This window comes from Apodemus sylvaticus, chromosome 13 (assembly GCF_947179515.1).
Source record: "Apodemus sylvaticus chromosome 13, mApoSyl1.1, whole genome shotgun sequence".
NCBI lineage: Eukaryota > Metazoa > Chordata > Mammalia > Rodentia > Muridae > Apodemus > Apodemus sylvaticus.
The window spans coordinates 71114623-71132416 of record NC_067484.1 but is presented as its reverse complement, the minus strand read 5'-3'; the positions used below and the strand labels follow the sequence as shown (position 1 = coordinate 71132416).

Below are 17794 nucleotides of genomic sequence, written 5' to 3'. Positions count from 1 at the left end.
GGTGACAAAGAGTAACTGGAAAGCCTTTGAGAAGAAGGCTGGCTGGTAGGACGCACTGAGTCCGGTGACCTCATACTGTCGCGCATTCCCTAGGTTCACCGGCCTCACTCCTCGGCCGCAGATCTTCTCAGGCTAGAGAGCACTAAATAAGGGGTTCTCAGCGGCCTTTGAGAAGTATTATTGGCTTTAGGGGTAGGGTTTAGTGCCATGTCACCTGCCCAGGTCTCCTGAGAATATTAGCCAACTCTCCAGGCCTGTGTTCCAGACTGTGATGGCGTCTGGCCTGAAGCTGCTTCTTCTGGCTTCTCCTCCCTTTTTTGTGGGTGTTCCAACCTCCCAAGAACCTGCTTAAAATGGGATTTCCAGGCCCTGACGTCAGAGGAAAGCCAGCAGCTCCCTCTAGCTTCTGCCAGCTCTACCGCGATTAGCAGAGCTAAGTTCAGCCTTGCTCAGCCTACTGGAAAGCTAGCAGAGATTGGAGGGAGGAACTTGCGACCCTAAACAGTGGTCTCTGTATCTGCGGCATTCTAGATGACAGGAACAATCTGTTTCCGGGTCACAAAAGACCCTATTGGTTTTCCTACTAAATTTCATCTAGTGCATTATCATTTCCCTCCCAAACGCCATAGTTGCTTTCTCTCGGTTCTAAATCTCATGCCTGGCTTGAGGAAGAAAAGGGCATCTCAAGGCAGTCCTGAGAGCTGGACAGCGGCTTCCGTTTTGGTTTTTACCCAAAAGGAGGTTGGAGGTGGCGGCTGTGGTTGCTCTACCTGCAAGACGTCGAAATGCCCACTAGGTGGCGCAGCTTCCTTCCGATGTGGATTCTGCCCTTTAGCTGAGAACAATCTCTCCAATGGCTCAGGGCCTGGAGACCAGAACACCTCATACTCTGCTCCCTGGAATGAGAATCTAAAGACGGAAAAAGACGTTTTTGAGGGTAGAAAGGATAGCTGTTAATTATCCGGTAATCTCTGTCCGAGCCCAGTCTTTGTGTAGCCCCACCGCTCGGAACAAGGTTCAGAGAAGGAACCGTGTGCCCAGTTCTGGGTGCAGAGGAAATGCCAGGTTTCCTTCAGGAGGGACCTAACCCGGGCTTCCAAAGCAGCATCGAAGAGACACCTACTAAAGTGGGTTTTGGGGTGGGGTGGGGGAAGGGCTGAGCTGGAGCTGTGGGGAAAGATGTCCTGTTGCTGTTACAGCTCTGGGCCTGGCCACAGTGGCAGCTTCGGTCTGCTCCAGGCCTCCCTAACATCTAGTCTTTTCCTATATATTCATCTAGAATATTGTGAAGGTGGACGAGAAAACAAAACTCCAAACCCAGCTCCAGATCCCCAAGAATTCTTACAGGGGCTGGCAGGGTAGAGAATCCTCGTCAATGCCCTACCTTTCTCTGACGTCTTGCTCAAACTCACCCCAGCAGGCCCATGTCCATGAAGAGCTACCTTCTCCTTTTGTCCCAGATAAGTGATCAATAAATAATGTTGCTTGAAATATTGATGGAGAGTTTTACACCAGCATCCCTTAGCTGCGTCTGACAGGGGCATGACCCTCCAGACAGCCTTTCACATTGCCAACAAAAGGTTTGCTTTGGCCAAGATCTCCACCCTATCCATTCTGAACCAAAATCATGACTCAGTTTCAATCAGTAAGAGGAAGAGATGTGAGAATAACTTAGCTCCTTCCCCTGAGAAGGAAGGTTTGGCTAAAACGAGCAAAGACCCTTCTTAACTGATTTCCCGTGATGCCCTCCAGACCCTCCTGTTCCATGTCCGCCTTGGGCCTGCTGGGTCCACTTTCTGAGTGACCGAAGCAGAAGGTGGTCATGTGTGGGGCGTGGTAGAGAACACCTGTCATCCCAGCCCTCAGGAAGTAGAAGTAGAAGGATCACTCCCAGCTCCAGGCCAGCCTGGTCTACATAAGTTCCGTGCCAGGCAGGGCCTCATAGGAGACTAACAACAAAACAGGCAAACAAAACGAAAGGAATCATGTGATCAGACGTCTCTGGTCCAGGTCACTCTCGCTGGGTTCATTCTCCAGCGTGAGGGGTAAGAAGAGGAAAAGGGGAGAATCAAAGAGCCAGGAAGCTCCTGGACCAACTCACGCCCCACCCTCTGTGCCCTTTGGTCAGCAGACACAGCCCTGTCGGCTCAAATCATTACCCAATGCTTCCTTCCGCCCAACTCCCACTCCTCTCCCACTCTCCAACACCACTAGGCCAGCTCCTACAGGTGCGCAAGTCTCAGCTCAGACTGTATCATCACCACAAGCTGTCAGGTGTCCCCTCAAGGCCCCGCCACACCTGTCCTGACACACACCTGCTGTTGCCATCAGACCATGCCCTTAGTGCTGGTTCCCCAGTCTACTCCCCCATCAGACTGCGAGCCCTCTCTCACACACACAGATGGGAGTCGGCAAACCAGCCACATTCAGTTCTCGCTTTAATTCAAATGCTAAATTGGGAAGAAGAGCAGTTTCACACTCCATATTTAGCTTGGGAGAGAAAAAGTGAGACAGCATGGGTGTTACCAGGGAAAGCAGGTTGAGGCTGGGCTGGGTGGTGGGAAACCTACCCAGAGCCCCGGGGAAGAGCATCGATCGGTCCTTTGTCAACTCACTCCTAAAGAGAATCACCCAGGGGCTCTGCCACTGAAAGACCCAGCCCCAGACCTGTCCTCCATGCAGCTGTATGTGGGCAGAGCTTGGGGGAGCAGAGTCTTTGTATAAAAGCTACCCAGAAAGAGCAGCGGGTGTGGCTGTGCTCACCTGTGACAGCACTTAGGAGCAGGGGGATTGTGTGCCCAAATCTAGACTGAGTTGTATAGTGAGACTCTGTCTCAAGACAGTGCAACCAAAACAACTGCACCCTCAGAGGCCATCTGAGGGGCCCATGTTCATAGCCGTCGGCTGTCACTTACCTGTCCCCACAGGATAAAAATTAAAATTCTACATCCACAATACTTATCAATCTTTTTAGCAGCCTTATTTACTGTAGTCAAAAAGTGAGAAGCGGGCTGGAGAGATGGCTCAGAGGTTAAGAGCTCCGACTGCTCATCCAGAGGTCCTGAGTTCAATTCCCAGCAACCACATGGTGGCTCACGGCCATCTGTTACAGGATTTGATGCCCTCTCTGGTGTGTCTGAAGACAGCAACGGTGCACTCATATGAATAAAATAAGTCTTAAAAAATTAAAACTTAAAAAAAAAGAAAGAAACACCTGAAATGGGCATCAGAAAAAAAAAAAAAAGTGAGAAGCAAGCCGGGCGGTGGTGGCGCACGTCTGTAATCCCAGCCCTTGGGAGGCAGAGGCAGGCGGATTTGGATTTCTGAGTTTGAGGCTAGCCTGGTCTACAGAGTGAGTTCCATGAGAGCCAGGGCTATGCAGAGAAACTCTGTCTCTGTCTCTAAAAAAATAAAAAAATAAAGTGAGGCGCTAAAGAGACAGGTCAGTTCCTGTGGGGGATGTGAGTTCAAGTCTTACCACTCACATAGTGGTTCACAGATATTTGTAACTCCATTTCCAGGGTGCCGTGAGATGCTCTCTTCTGACATCCACAGGTAACACATACACACAGACAGACACACACACGTGGTACAAGGACATACATACAGGCAAAACATTCACATAAAACAAAAATAATACTTAGGGTCTGGAGAGATGGTTCAGTGGTTAAGAGCACTGGCTGCTCTTCCAGAGAACCGGTTTCAATTCCCAGCACCCACATGGCGGCTCACAACTGTCTATAGCTCCAGTTACCGGGGACCAGACATCCTCACACAGACACGCATGCAAGCAAAACATCAATGCACATTAAAAAAATATTTAAATGGAAACCATCCTTCACCCATGTTAAGTGGACACACAAAATGTGGAATACACGTAACATGGTGCATAATTCAATCCTAGGAATTATTGTTGTATTAGGAATGCTACAACAATAAGAACCATGATAGTCAGGTGTAGCGATGCACGCCTTTCATCCCAGAACTTGGAAGGAGACAGGCAGGTCTCTGAGTCTCTGAGCTTGAGGCCTGCCTAGTCTACAGAATGAGTTCCAGGACAGGCAAGGCTACACACACACACACACACACACACACACACTGTCTGAAAGAAAAAAAATAAAAGAAAAAAAAACAGTCCATGAAAGCATCATACCAAGAGAAATAAACCAGGCACCAAAGTCTACACAGTGTGTGTTAGCCTTACAAGAGACTCCAAAGGGACACGAGACAGAGGCCACAAGGGGTCGAGAAGGGGCAGAGTCATTGTTTAACAGGCAAAGACTTTCTGTTTGGAAGGATTCAGAAGTTCTGGAAGTGGATAGTTGATACTGAATGTAATTAATGTCCCAGGGTCATACATATAATTAAAGAGGTTGCAATTCTATAATAATTTAAGTATACAGTATTTTACTACTTTATGGTTTGTTTTGGTTTGGTTTTGGTCTTTCTACCTAGCCCTGGCTGTCCTGGAACTCACTATGTAGATCAGGATGGCCTTGAACTTACAGAGACCTGCTTACCTCTGCTTCCCAGACAATTTTTTGATAACATCAAGAATTAATCACAGGGGGCTGGAGAGATGGCTCAGCAGTTAAGAGCACTGTCTGCTCTTCCAGAGGTCCTGAGTTCAATTCCTAGCACCCACATGGTGGCTCACAACCATCTGATGCCCTCTTTTGATGTGTCTGAAGACAGCTACAGTATATTACATATAAATAAAATAAATAAATACATCTTTAAAAGAAAAAAAAGAATCACAGGACCTCATGAGTTTCATCTAAGTAAACATTTTAGTTCGATGTCAGCCTCAAGGCACGCATGCTGCCGTGATAACCCTCTGCCCCTACATTGGAGGGAAACGAGTCCTCTAAGCTCCGAAGCCCCCCTCTGCTGTGTGTAGGAGCAGCAATGCTGTCTGTGCAGAGTAAGGCAGAGCCCTCCCTGCATGCTCTAAGGACAGCGGCTACCTTCCTACAGGAAGCTTTTCTCCTGGTGTGAGGCACGACTTCCCGGTCCAGCTCACCTTGAGGATACAGGGGATCTGCATTCCCATACAGAGGCAGACAGGAGAATGACCGGGGGGGAAAAAGGACAGGCCCCTCCCTCTACCCAGCGTCCAGCCCTCCCACGCTGCCATGCCAAGACAGGTGGGGTAGGCTGGCTCTCAGTGCCTATGGTTGTCGGCTTCTGCAATGTCTTTTTGCTTGTGGATGCTGCCTGTGGGAAACTGGTGCTTAAAGACGCCCTGTCCAGGACTACAGACGCCCTGCCCAGGACTACAGACGCCCTGTCCAGGACTACAGACGCCCTGCCCAGGACTACAGACGCCCTGCCCAGGACTACAGACGCCCTGTCCAGGACTACAGACGCCCTGCCCAGGACTACAGACGCCCTGCCCAGGACTACAGACGCCCTGCCCAGGACTACAGACGCCCTGCCCAGGACTACAGACGCCCTGCCCAGGACTACAGACGCCCTGTCCAGGACTACAGACGCCCTGCCCAGGACTACAGACGCCCTGTCCAGGACTACAGACGCCCTGCCCAGGACTACAGACGCCCTGCCCAGGACTACAGACGCCCTGCCCAGGACTACAGACGCCCAGCCCAGGACTACAGACGCCCTGCCCAGGACTACAGACGCCCTGCCCAGGACTACAGACGCCCTGCCCAGGACTACAGACGCCCTGCCCAGGACTACAGACGCCCTGCCCAGGACTACAGACGCCCTGCCCAGGACTACAGACGCCCTGCCCAGGACTACAGACGCCCTGCCCAGGACTACAGACGCCCTGCCCAGGACTACAGACGCCCTGTCCAGGACTACAGACGCCCTGCCCAGGACTACAGACGCCCAGCCCAGGACTACAGACGCCCTGCCCAGGACTACAGACGCCCTGCCCAGGACTACAGACGCCCTGCCCAGGACTACAGACGCCCTGCCCAGGACTACAGACGCCCTGCCCAGGACTACAGACGCCCTGTCCAGGACTACAGACGCCCTGCCCAGGACTACAGACGCCCTGTCCAGGACTACAGACGCCCTGTCCAGGACTACAGACGCCCTGTCCAGGACTACAGCCCCCCCGCCCCCACTCTCACTCAGCCCCTGTGCTTATAACATTCTTTTCTTTGGGGCTTTGTTTATGTAGAGTGTTTTCTTTTGTTTTTGACCCAAGGTCTCACTTTGTAAATGAAGCTGGTCTCCAGTCTGCGGGTGACCCTCTGGTCTCTGCCTCCCAAGTGCTGGGATAGTGATTGGATGGGTGTCATCACATCCTGCTCTTTCTTGTGATTTTTACAAATGGTGACTTGGCTCTCTGATTGGCTGGGGTGTGTGTGAGGAGATGGGAGCTAGATCAAGGACTAGCTGTGTTTCCCCATGAGAGAAGGTGTCATACTGCTGCCGTGAGAGATGATGTCATACTGCTGCCGTGAGAGATGATGTCATACTGCTGCCATTGTTCTTTTCTCTTTCCATTCTTTTAAAATTCTGAGTCAGCAAAAGCCAGCTGGACATCCAGTGTGAGCTTCAAGGCATGCGCACTGCACCACCATGAGGACCCTCTGCACCTGGATTGGAGGGAAACTGATTTCTGACTTTCCCAGACTACCCTTAAATTCCCTGTGTAGTTGAGAATGACCTTGAACTCCTGACCCTCCTGTCTAGACCTCCCAAGTGCTGGGATTACAGGCCTGGGCTGCCACATCCGGCTTGCTTCACAGACTGTGCAGCAGCAACAGCAGGGTGGGAGGCGTCTCCTTGCCTTTTTTTTATAACGTCGAGCAGACATGTTTGGTCAGTAAATATGACATGAACAGAAATGATCTGTTTGTCTGTCTCCTATTTCCAACTGACCCAAGCATTGCACAGAGAATGATGGGGACCCCAGAGAACAGATCATGATATAAGCTAAGGTTTAGACAAAGGGTTCTGAGGCTGGACCATTTTGAATAGAACCCTGGTTCTACCTCTGACCAGCTCTGTGACCTTGAACAAGTTACCTGCCTTCTCTGTGCCTCATTGCCCATCAATGAAACGAGGCTGAGACAGACCTACCTCATAAGACACTGGGAGGACAGACACTTGGAAGCACTGAGCCCAAAGCCTGTCACAGAGTAAATGTGTGTCGGGAGGGGGTGATCATGGGAAGAGAAACCTCCCGGAGAGTAAAGGGAGGAAGCGAGCACCCTGACACTAATGCTTGCATTTTGGCGTTCTCCGGTTGGTTAGAATGGGGTAGCCGAGGACAGTTCTGAATCAGGTAACCCCAGAAGGTGCCTGCTCCTCCCTCCTTCCCCTCCTGGCAGGTCTGCAGAATGCGAGCTTACCCGCCGAGAAGCTGAGCAGCCTGGCGCTGGGCGGTGGTGAGGGGCCAGAAATAACCCCTGTTTCTATTCCTGCCTTTCTGGGCTGGGTGGAAACGCTGCTTTTTGAATCTAAAGGCTGCTCCGACTTCCTGCTCCTCATCAGTAGGGCTCTTATGTAACATTTCCCTCCCTCTCCTGCCCAGGGAGCTTCCAGAGATTTCTGCAGCCGGCTTTGCTGCACACGCAGCTGGGGGTGGGGAGAGCAGAGAAAACGCCACAGGATGGGTTGTCCTCTGATTCTCGCAGCTTCAGATCCAGGGGAGGGCCGTGCAGGGGGGGACTGAGGGCCAAGGACTGCAGCCTCTTTTCCGAGTGGCAACCTGCAGCCAGGAAAGAGCCTGACAGTCCGTCTAGCCAGCTGCCTCCTCCCTTACACACCTCCTTAAGGTACAGACAACTCTGTAGGCCTCGGGTGCCTCCATTTTAAGCCTAACCTTACTTTGTCTGGCTCAACTCTCTGTAGGACTCTGAGGGCTTTCACTCAAGTCACCCAGACCATAACTGCCTTAGGCAAGCTGCACCTAGTGCCAAATTCCTCCATTGTGTGCGTGTGTGCGTGTGTGTGTCTGTCTGTCTGTCTGTCTGTTTGTGCATGTGGGTCTGTGTGTGTATTGGTGGGAATCTGGCATCAAACATACCAGGAAAGTTTCTACCACCGAGCTACACCCCAGCCCATGAAGGGCCCCCTCAGACCACCATTCTATCTGCCTCAGGCCTCAGCACCACTCGGTGTGGCCCTTCCCACCTAGCCTAGGTCTCAGGGGTTTCAAAGACAGGGTGGTTTGGCACCTCCACACTCTGGGATAATCCTCTCTCTCTCAGGAACCTGTCTTTTCCCATGACTCCCCATTGTCCCCCAACTTCTTTCCCACCTCTTGCGTGACTTCAGCAGGCTTCTTCTGGTCTCTCCAAGCCCCCCCCCCTCCCCGTGGGTTTGAAGCAAAGCTGTCCTCAGAACCATTCCAGGCCAAATTGTCTAGGTTTCCGTTGGGGCCCCTCAGCCATCGGAAAGTGTGACGGGCAACCCAGACAAAACCTGAAAGAGAGTCACTTCCTGAGCCCTAGGCTAGCCACAGAAGTGGCAAACCACGGCACATGTGGGTGCTGACGAAATCTAGCTCAGGGAGGAGGAAGTGGCGATGGAAAGGGGACCTGCTTTCCTCTGAGAGCTGCGGCCTGCCTGGCCGAGTCAACATGGCCCATTGTACTTGCTCTCTAGTGGAGACTCAGTAGCTGGTTCTCCCTCGCCCAGCCTCCTCCCAGCCTCTGGCATTCGTCACCTGGTCAGCAAGACCCTAGACTCTCGGGTTTCCTTGCGACCCAGCATCCCTGCAGGCCCATGAAGCCTGCCTTTGGTGACTTGGCTCCTTGGGAGGAACCAGTGCCCCCTACACCCCCAGTCCCCGTCACCATCGTCCCCCTGACCCGCCCAATCACAGCAAACAGAAATGTGCCGCCGGCTATGGAACATATCCACTGAGGGTGAGGATGACTCCCAGCCGCTGAGATGTCGGGCCAGCAACACAACCCTCTTTAAGAGTGTGGCAGACATCACGGTTCCCGGGCAGTCTCCCTTCCAGTGACTTACACCAAGGAGTCCGGGCAAGGTCGTGAGGGCTTTTTGTCTATGAACCATAAAACCAGGCAAAGGGTTAGAGTTGACAGACGGCTGGGTCCAGCTAAGCACTGGGCACTCTTTTTTTTTCTTTCTTTCTTTCTTTCTTTCTTTCTTTCTTTCTTTCTTTCTTTCTTTCTTTCTTTCTTTCTTTCTTTCTTTCTTTTTTTTGGATTTGTTTTTTTCTCGAGACAGGGTTTCTCTGTGTAGCCCTGGCTGTCCTGGAACTCCCTCTGTAGACCAGGCTGGCCTCGAACTCAGAAATCCGCCTGCCTCTGCCTCCCAGAGTGCTGGGATTATAGGCATGTGCTACCAAAGCCCGGCCCAAATGTTTTTTTTAAAGAATGGATTCAGCTGGGTGGTGGTGGCGCACACCTTTAGTCCCAGCACTTGGGAGGCAGAGGCAGGCAGATTTCTGAGTTCGAGGCCAGCCTGGTCTACAGAGTGAGTTCCAGAACAGCTAGGACTGTACAGAGAAACCCTGTCTCGAAAAAACCAAATCCAAAAAACCAAAACCAAAACAAAGAAACAGAACAAAACATTTATGGGGAAAAAAAAAAAAAAAGAATGGATTCAGCTAATACTCAGAAGGTTGGGCAGGGCTGGAGGATCACACGTGTCTGGCCAGCATGGACAACATAGTGAGACCCTTCCTTAAAAACAAAAAAAGTATTTGGTAAAATAAACTCAGTGATGGCGAGCCTCTCTCCCACATTCCAGTGTCATTTTCGTCAGCTGGTTAGAAGAGGCGGAGACTCTTATGTCTCACTGTGAAGTACCGTCCTCCATGTTCTTCCTCCTCCAAGATCTTCCCACTGTCTGTCGCCCTAACTCCTCGGAATCTCCCTCTTCTTTTAAAGTCTTGCTTTGCTTTTTTTTTTTTTTTCCGTTTGACAGTATTATATAGCCCAGACTAGTGACCTGAAATGGAGATGGCCCTGTACCTATGACTACCAGGTGCTTAGAATCACCAAGTTACAAGCTTCTCTCCACACTTTTAACTTGTAAGTCCCCTGCTGCTGCTGCTGCTGCTGCTGCTGCTGCTGCTGGCATTTGGTAGCTAAGGGACTGCTTCCCTCTTGTTCTTAATGTTTTTAAAGCTTTATTTATTTAATGTATATGAGTACACTGTAGCTGTACAGATAGATAGTTGTGAGCCTTCATGTGGTTGCTGGATATCGAATTTAGGACCTCGGCTCGCTCCGGTCGGCCCAGCTCGCTCTGGTTAACCTTGCTCGTTCAGTCCCTGATAGTTCTGGTATTCATCAACTTATTTATGATTATAAATAAATAGATTTATTATTATAAATAAATAGATTTATTTATTATTATAAATATGCACTCTGTAGCTGTCTTCAGCCATCAGAAGAACAGGATGTCAGATCTCTTCACGGATGGTTAAGAGCCACCACGTGGTTGCTGGGATTTGAACTCAGGACCTTCAGAAGAGCAGTCAGTGCTCCTAACCCATGAGCCATATCTCCAGCCCCTTAATTTGTTAATAAAAGAATCCTGCTTGCTTCTACCTGACAGTAAGCTCCTTTTGGGGGGAGGGGGCTCCACCATAGGCCTTACCCACAGCAGCTCCGCACAGAAGTTTGGAACTCAGTTGAGAGGGTGCTTTGATTAGAATGTCTTGTGTTACTAGGAAGAGAAAGGGCTAAGAAGGGAATCCATTGATTTGTGTAACTGAGGAGCCCAGACTGAATCCAAAGCCAACTCTGGGCGTGGAAACCTCTCTTCTCTGATTTCCTACCCCTGCTTCATTCTCAGGCAGGCTCGCCAATCCTGAGAGCAGAGCGGACTCCGGGTCATATTCCCCTGGCTTTGGATGTTTTCTCAAGAGTTCAAGAGAAAATCCCAGAAGTAATCTTCATTGGCCTGTTTTGGGTCATGTGCCCATCCCAAAGTAATCACCACAGGAAACAGAATGCTCCTAGTTCAGAGGGTCTCATATGAATGGCCAGGCCTGGGGTACAGATCTACACTTAGATTTCGGGGTGGAGTTCCCACAACCTCAGGAGTGACAGTAGCTTCTCAGAATAAATTGCTGTCTGAGGAATATTTCAAAAATAACAGGTGCTGGGATACACAGAAGATGCACAGATGCAAATACCCCAGGTGGGACTTGCACATTAGAGTCACAGGGGTATGAATAGGATATTTAGAACTCTATTAGTTCTTAATATGACCTAGCCAGTCCCCAGTAATCGAGACAGAGACCTATGGATTTATTTGAACCACTTTAGCACAATTACCAGGCCATTACCCCTAAACTATTTGGAACTCAAGTCACAGGCCAATGTGCTGAACCCACTCCATCAGCCACGCCCTGCTTCTCCCTTCTCTTCCCCCCCACCCCCCCACCCCATGTTCCCTACCTGCAGACCCCTCCTACCTCCCCACCTCTGAAGACCAGCCTACCTTTATTCTGCCCAGTAACTGGCTGTCAGCAACTTTTATTTATCAAATAGTTTTAAAGTGGCGAGCAAGGTTTGCCCAACAAAAGCTGGTGTTGGGGCTCCTTTTGGGCAGATCTTGGGGTACAGAATTTAGCATTTGAATACATAGCATCACCAGACCAACCCCCTGTGGGGAGGCACGGTGCTGTTCTTTCAGAGTCCAAGAAATGCTCTAGGGGTAGGACAAGGACCCTTGCCTGAGTAGCCTTCTTGGTTCCATGATTTGCTCTGTAAGAGCATTCTTTTCCAGAGCCCCAAGGTTGAAAATGTTCTGCTCTAGGAAAAAAAAAAAGTCCTACTGCAACAAGAACACAGATTAGGGGCTGAAGAGACAGATGGCTTCGTGGTTAGGAGCACAGGCTGCTCTGCAAACAGGACCCTGGATTGGTTCTCAGCAACCACAGGAAGGCTTACAACCTTCTGTAAGCACAGCTTCAGGAGATCTGATGGCTGCATTTAGACTCCATGGGCACTGCACAGAGACGATGCATGGGTATACACATAGGCAAAATCCTCCTTGAACGCATAAAAGTGATTTTTTTTTAAAGGGATACTGATCTGTTAGGGACAGTGTCTTTTGTGTTAGGACTGGAACGTTTCTCTCGCTGCACAATTTTTTGTTGTTTTGGAATTTGTTTCATTTTCTCTTATTTTAAAAAAGATAGTATTTCACACAGACCAAGCTGCCTTCAAAGGTGGGGAAGTAGCCAAGGACTCCTTGGACCGCTTGCTAGAACTTCCTAAGTACTGGAATCACCAACACAGGGCTGGTTCATGACGCTCTCTATCAGGATCTGAGTTTCCCAGCCCCCTTTGGGTTTTCTTGAAGGTTGAGCGAGGTTGGGTAGGCAAAAGTAACAATATGCCCACCCTGTTTATTCAGTCCTTAGTAACTGCAGCACAAGCTCCTCGTTTGGTAATCACAGGTTTCCGTCCGAACAAACAATCCTTCCTCATGAAAACAGATAGCATTAGCCTTAGTTTACAACTAGAGCAGGTGAGACACAGAAGGTTTGGTCAGAGAATCCCACCAGCGTGGCAAAGTGGACATTCTCACGCAGGAAGCACCTGGCCCTGCCTGTTCTGGCCAGGAAGCTATGGAAAGGCACATTAATGGCTCCTAAATTAGTAACAACCAAATAACTTTGGATGGCGAACCCTGGTTCATTTCTGGATTCCTTAAGCTGTTTTTATTTATTTTTAACAGAACGAAGGTGGATGGGGATGTTCAGAGAGAGACACAGAAGGAGAGGGGGTTGGAGAGAGAGAGAGAGAGAGAGAGAGAGAGAGAGAGAGAGAGAGAGAGAGAGAGAGAGAGAATGCTAAACAGTAACCTCCCCGTTAACCTTGACCACCCTGATCTTCCTTCTGTCTCTCCATCTCCTTCCACACAGGCACTATCTGCTTTCTTTTTAAATAAAAAAAAAATTAAATTAAAATAACAGCACCTTCCACGGATTCAAAGTTGGAAACAAGAGCCTTCCCTTCCTGGAATCCCTTCTCCCTTTGGGTTGCTTCGGAGATAGGACTTCACTGCTTGCGTCAGAGTCCCTGGAGACCAGCGGGATCTCTGCCATCACCCACCCCCTCACCCCCACCCCCGTTCCCTGCCCTTGGCTGGCTCTGTGAAGGAAGTGTTACCCTAATTCTGGGCGCTCGGGCAGCGGCGGTTCCCTCGGGACTGCGGGGAAGGCCCAGGCCGCCGCGCAAGCTCAGTTCTCCCTCACTGCGTCTAAGGCTCTCCCCGCCTGGCTCTGCGCCCAGCCCTGACTGCGGGAGGGGGAACGTGGAGGCGACGGAAGAGCCCGCCGCGCCCGGGGCCCCCGGAATACAACCAGAGACCTCCAGAGGGCAGCACCGAGCCGTAAGCAAGCCCTGGGCACCGCAAGCCTGGGGTCGCCAGACTGTCCAAAGCAATGTCCCCCTCTTTAGGACAGGGCAGGGTCCGCCCGACCAGTCGCTGGACTGGATAAAAGTCAAGACGTGTCCAACCACCACAAGAACCAACATCTGTCCCTGGCGGGGACTTAGGACTGTCCTAGAACAATCAGGGTTCCTCAATCCAGGTCCCCAAAGGTGGGTTCCTCGACCGCAGAGCGGAGGGAATAGCCTTTCAATTCTGGGTGGCGCATTGGGAGCCCCAGGCTCTAACACCCCCAACCTACTGACTGGTGGCCGAGTATTCACCCTACTGCTTGCTAGGCAGTGTCCCAAGAATCAGGAGCCAAATGTCTTGGCCTCAGTTTTCCCGGTGACACCTGGAAAGTGACCCTGCCATTAAGAGAGGCTCGGGTCAGTGCCCCGCCTCTCCTGGGCGGCCTCTGCCCCAGCCCGCCCAGCCGCTCCTCCTCTCCGCAGGCTCGCTCCCACGGTCCCCGAGGTGGGCGAGCGAGCCCAGGATGACGGCTGTAGAACCGCGGCCTGACTCGCCCTCGCCCCCGCGTCGGGCCTGGGCTTCCCCAGCCCAGCTCGCACCCGGGGGGCCGTCGGAGCCGCCGCGCGCCCAGCTCTACGCGCCTGGCGTCCTCCCCACGCGGGCGTCCCCGACTCCCGCGCGCGTTCGGGCTCCCAGTTGGGAACCAAGGAGCGGGAGGAGGGGGGGGGGTGGGAGTGCGCCGACCCGGAAACACCATATAAGGAGCAGGAAGGATCCCCCGCCGGAACAGACCTTATTTGGGCAGCGCCTTATATGGAGTGGCCCAATATGGCCCTGCCGCTTCCGGCTCTGGGAGGAGGGGCGAGCGGGGGTTGGGGCGGGAGCAAGCTGGGAACTCCAGGCGCCTGGCCCGGGAGGCCACTGCCGCCTTTCCAATACTGGGCTTTCCAGGAGCCTGAGCGCTCGAGATGCCGGAGAGGGTCGTAGGGTGGAGGTGCCCACCGCTCTTGGATGGGAGGGCTTCACGTCACTCCGGGTCCTCCCGGCCGGTCCTTCCATATTAGGGCTTCCTGCTTCCCATATATGGCCATGTACGTCACGGCGGAGGCGGGCCAGTGCTGTTCCAGACCCTTCAAATAGAGGCCGATTCGGGGAGTCGCGAGAGATCCCAGCGCGCAGAACTTGGGGAGCCGCCGCCGCGATTCGCCGCCGCCGCCAGCTTCCGCCGCCGCAAGATCGGCCCCTACCCCAGCCTTCGCGGCAGCCCTGCGTCCACCACGGGCCGCGGCCACCGCCAGCCTGGGGGCCCACCTACACTCCCCGCAGTGTGCCCCTGCACCCCGCATGTAACCCGGCCGAGCCCCGGCGAGTGTGCCCTCAGTAGCTTCGGCCCCGGGCTGCGCCCACCACCCCAACATCAGCTCTCCAGCTCGCTCGTCCGGGATGGCAGCGGCCAAGGCCGAGATGCAATTGATGTCTCCGCTGCAGATCTCTGATCCGTTCGGCTCCTTTCCTCACTCACCCACCATGGACAACTACCCCAAACTGGAGGAGATGATGATGCTGAGCAACGGGGCTCCCCAGTTCCTCGGTGCTGCCGGAACCCCAGAGGGCAGCGGCGGCAATAGCAGCAGCAGCAACAGCAGCGGGGGCGGTGGTGGGGGCGGCAGCAACAGCGGCAGCAGCGCCTTCAATCCTCAAGGGGAGCCGAGCGAACAACCCTATGAGCACCTGACCACAGGTAAGCGGTGGTCTGCGCCGAGGCTGAATCCCCCTTCGTGACGACCCCCGACGTCCAGTCCTTTCCTGCACGGACTACTCCTAGACCTTAGGAACAGGACTGGGATTTCCCACTACTTCACACAGCTACGGGGTCTTGTGTTTGAGGGATGTCTGGGGACACCCCCGTTTTCCATCCTTGCGGGTGCGCGGAGGGCAGACTGTTTGTTTTGTATGGAGAGCTCAAGCTGCGTGGGTGGCTGGACGGGGGGGGGCTGGGGGGAGGGTTTGTTTTGATGAGCAGGGTTGCCCCCTCCCCCGCGCGCGATGACGCGCGCCTTGCTAGCAGCTTATTCCCAAGGAAGGGCTGAAATCTGTGACCGGGGATGTCCCGCCGCCCAGGGTAGGGGGCGCGCATTAGCTGCGGCCACTAGGGTGCTGGCGGGATTCCCTCGCCCGCGCAGCCTCGCTGCGGAGCGCTCTCGGAGCTGCAGTAGAGGGGAGATTCTCTGTTTGCGTCAGCTGTTGAAATGGGCTCTGTCGCTGGAGCGGGTCCAGGAACATTGCAATCTGCTGCTATCAATTATTAACCACATCGGGAGTCTGTGGTAGCCGGGCGACCTCTTGCCTGGCCGCTTCGGGTCTCATCGTCCAGTGATTGCTCTCAGTAACCGGGCCTCTCTGTTCTCTTTCCTGCCAGAGTCCTTTTCTGACATCGCTCTGAATAATGAGAAGGCGATGGTGGAGACGAGTTATCCCAGCCAAACTACTCGGCTGCCTCCCATCACCTATACCGGCCGCTTCTCCCTGGAGCCTGCACCCAACAGTGGCAACACTTTGTGGCCTGAACCCCTTTTCAGCCTAGTCAGTGGCCTCGTGAGCATGACCAATCCTCCGACCTCTTCATCCTCAGCGTCCTCTCCGGCTGCTTCCTCGTCGTCCTCTGCCTCCCAGAGCCCGCCCCTGAGCTGTGCTGTGCCGTCCAACGACAGTAGCCCCATTTACTCTGCTGCGCCCACCTTTCCTACTCCCAACACTGACATTTTTCCTGAGTCCCAAAGCCAGGCTTTTCCCGGCTCGGCAGGCACAGCCTTGCAGTACCCGCCTCCTGCCTACCCTGCCACCAAAGGTGGATTCCAGGTTCCCATGATCCCTGACTATCTGTTTCCACAACAACAGGGAGACCTGAGCCTGGGCACCCCAGACCAGAAGCCCTTCCAGGGTCTGGAGAACCGTGCCCAGCAGCCTTCGCTCACTCCACTATCCACTATTAAAGCCTTTGCCACTCAGTCGGGCTCCCAGGACTTAAAGGCTCTTAATACCACCTACCAGTCCCAGCTCATCAAACCCAGCCGCATGCGCAAGTACCCCAACCGTCCCAGCAAGACGCCCCCCCACGAACGCCCATATGCTTGCCCTGTCGAGTCCTGCGATCGCCGCTTTTCTCGCTCGGATGAGCTTACCCGCCACATCCGCATCCACACAGGCCAGAAGCCCTTCCAGTGTCGAATCTGCATGCGTAACTTCAGTCGTAGCGACCACCTTACCACTCACATCCGCACCCACACAGGCGAGAAGCCTTTTGCCTGTGACATTTGCGGGAGAAAGTTTGCCAGGAGTGATGAACGCAAGAGGCATACCAAGATCCACTTAAGACAGAAGGACAAGAAAGCAGACAAAAGTATCGTGGCCTCTTCGGCTGCCTCTTCCCTCTCTTCCTACCCCTCCCCAGTGGCTACCTCCTACCCATCCCCCGCCACCACCTCATTTCCATCCCCTGTGCCCACCTCCTACTCCTCGCCTGGCTCCTCTACCTACCCATCTCCTGCGCACAGTGGCTTCCCATCGCCCTCAGTGGCCACCACCTTTGCCTCGGTTCCACCTGCTTTCCCGGCCCAGGTCAGCAGCTTCCCGGCAGCAGGTGTCAGCAACTCCTTCAGCACCTCAACGGGCCTTTCAGACGTGACAGCAACCTTTTCTCCCAGGACAATTGAAATCTGCTAAAGGGAATAAAAGAAAGCAAAGGGAGGGGCAGAAAGGACATAAAGGACAGGAGGGAAGAGACGGCTGTAAGAGGGGCCACCTCTTAGGTCAGATGGAAGATCTCCGAGCCAAGTCCTTCTAGTCACGAGTAGAAGGTCCGTTGGCCACCAGCCCCTTCACTTACTGTCCCTGCTGCCCCGTTCCTGTTCCCTTTGACTTCAGCTGCCTGAATCGGCCATGTCCAAGTTCTTCACCTCTATCCAAAGGACTTGATTTGCATGGTATTGGATAAATCATTTCAGTATCATCTCCGTCACATGCCTGGCCCATGCTCCCTTCAGCGCTAGACGATCAATTTGGCAAAAAAAAAAAAAAAATATGGGTTTGGGCCCTCAGAACCCTGCCCTGCATCTTTGTACAGCGTCTGTGCCATGGATTTTGTTTTCCTTGGGGTATTCTTGATGTGAAGATAATTTGCATACTCTATTGTATTTTTTGGAGTTAAATCCTCACGTTGGGGGAGGGGGGAGCAAAGCCAAGCAAACCAATGGTGATCCTCTATTTTGTGATGACTCTGCTGTGACATTAGGTTTGAAGCATTTTTTTTTCTTTGAAGCAGCAGTCCTAGGTATTAACTGGAGCATGTGTCAGAGTGTTGTTCCGTTATTTTTGTAAATACTGCTCGACTGTAACTCTCACATGTGACAAAGTATGGTTTGTTTGGTTGGGTTTTGTTTTGTTTTTGAAAAAGAAATTTTTTTGCCCGTCC

General features: G+C 52.8%; 1 protein-coding gene across 1 annotated transcript; it reads left to right on the top strand.

The window, feature by feature from the left end:
• Positions 1 to 14476: 14476 nt before the first annotated feature.
• Positions 14477 to 17416, top strand: Egr1 (early growth response 1). Its single transcript, XM_052155736.1, has 2 exons — positions 14477 to 15064; positions 15743 to 17416. Exons 1-2 carry the CDS (start codon positions 14767 to 14769, stop codon positions 17044 to 17046), a joined length of 1602 nt encoding a protein of 533 aa, XP_052011696.1. The 5' UTR covers positions 14477 to 14766; the 3' UTR covers positions 17047 to 17416.
• The last annotated feature ends 378 nt before the right edge of the window (positions 17417 to 17794 follow it).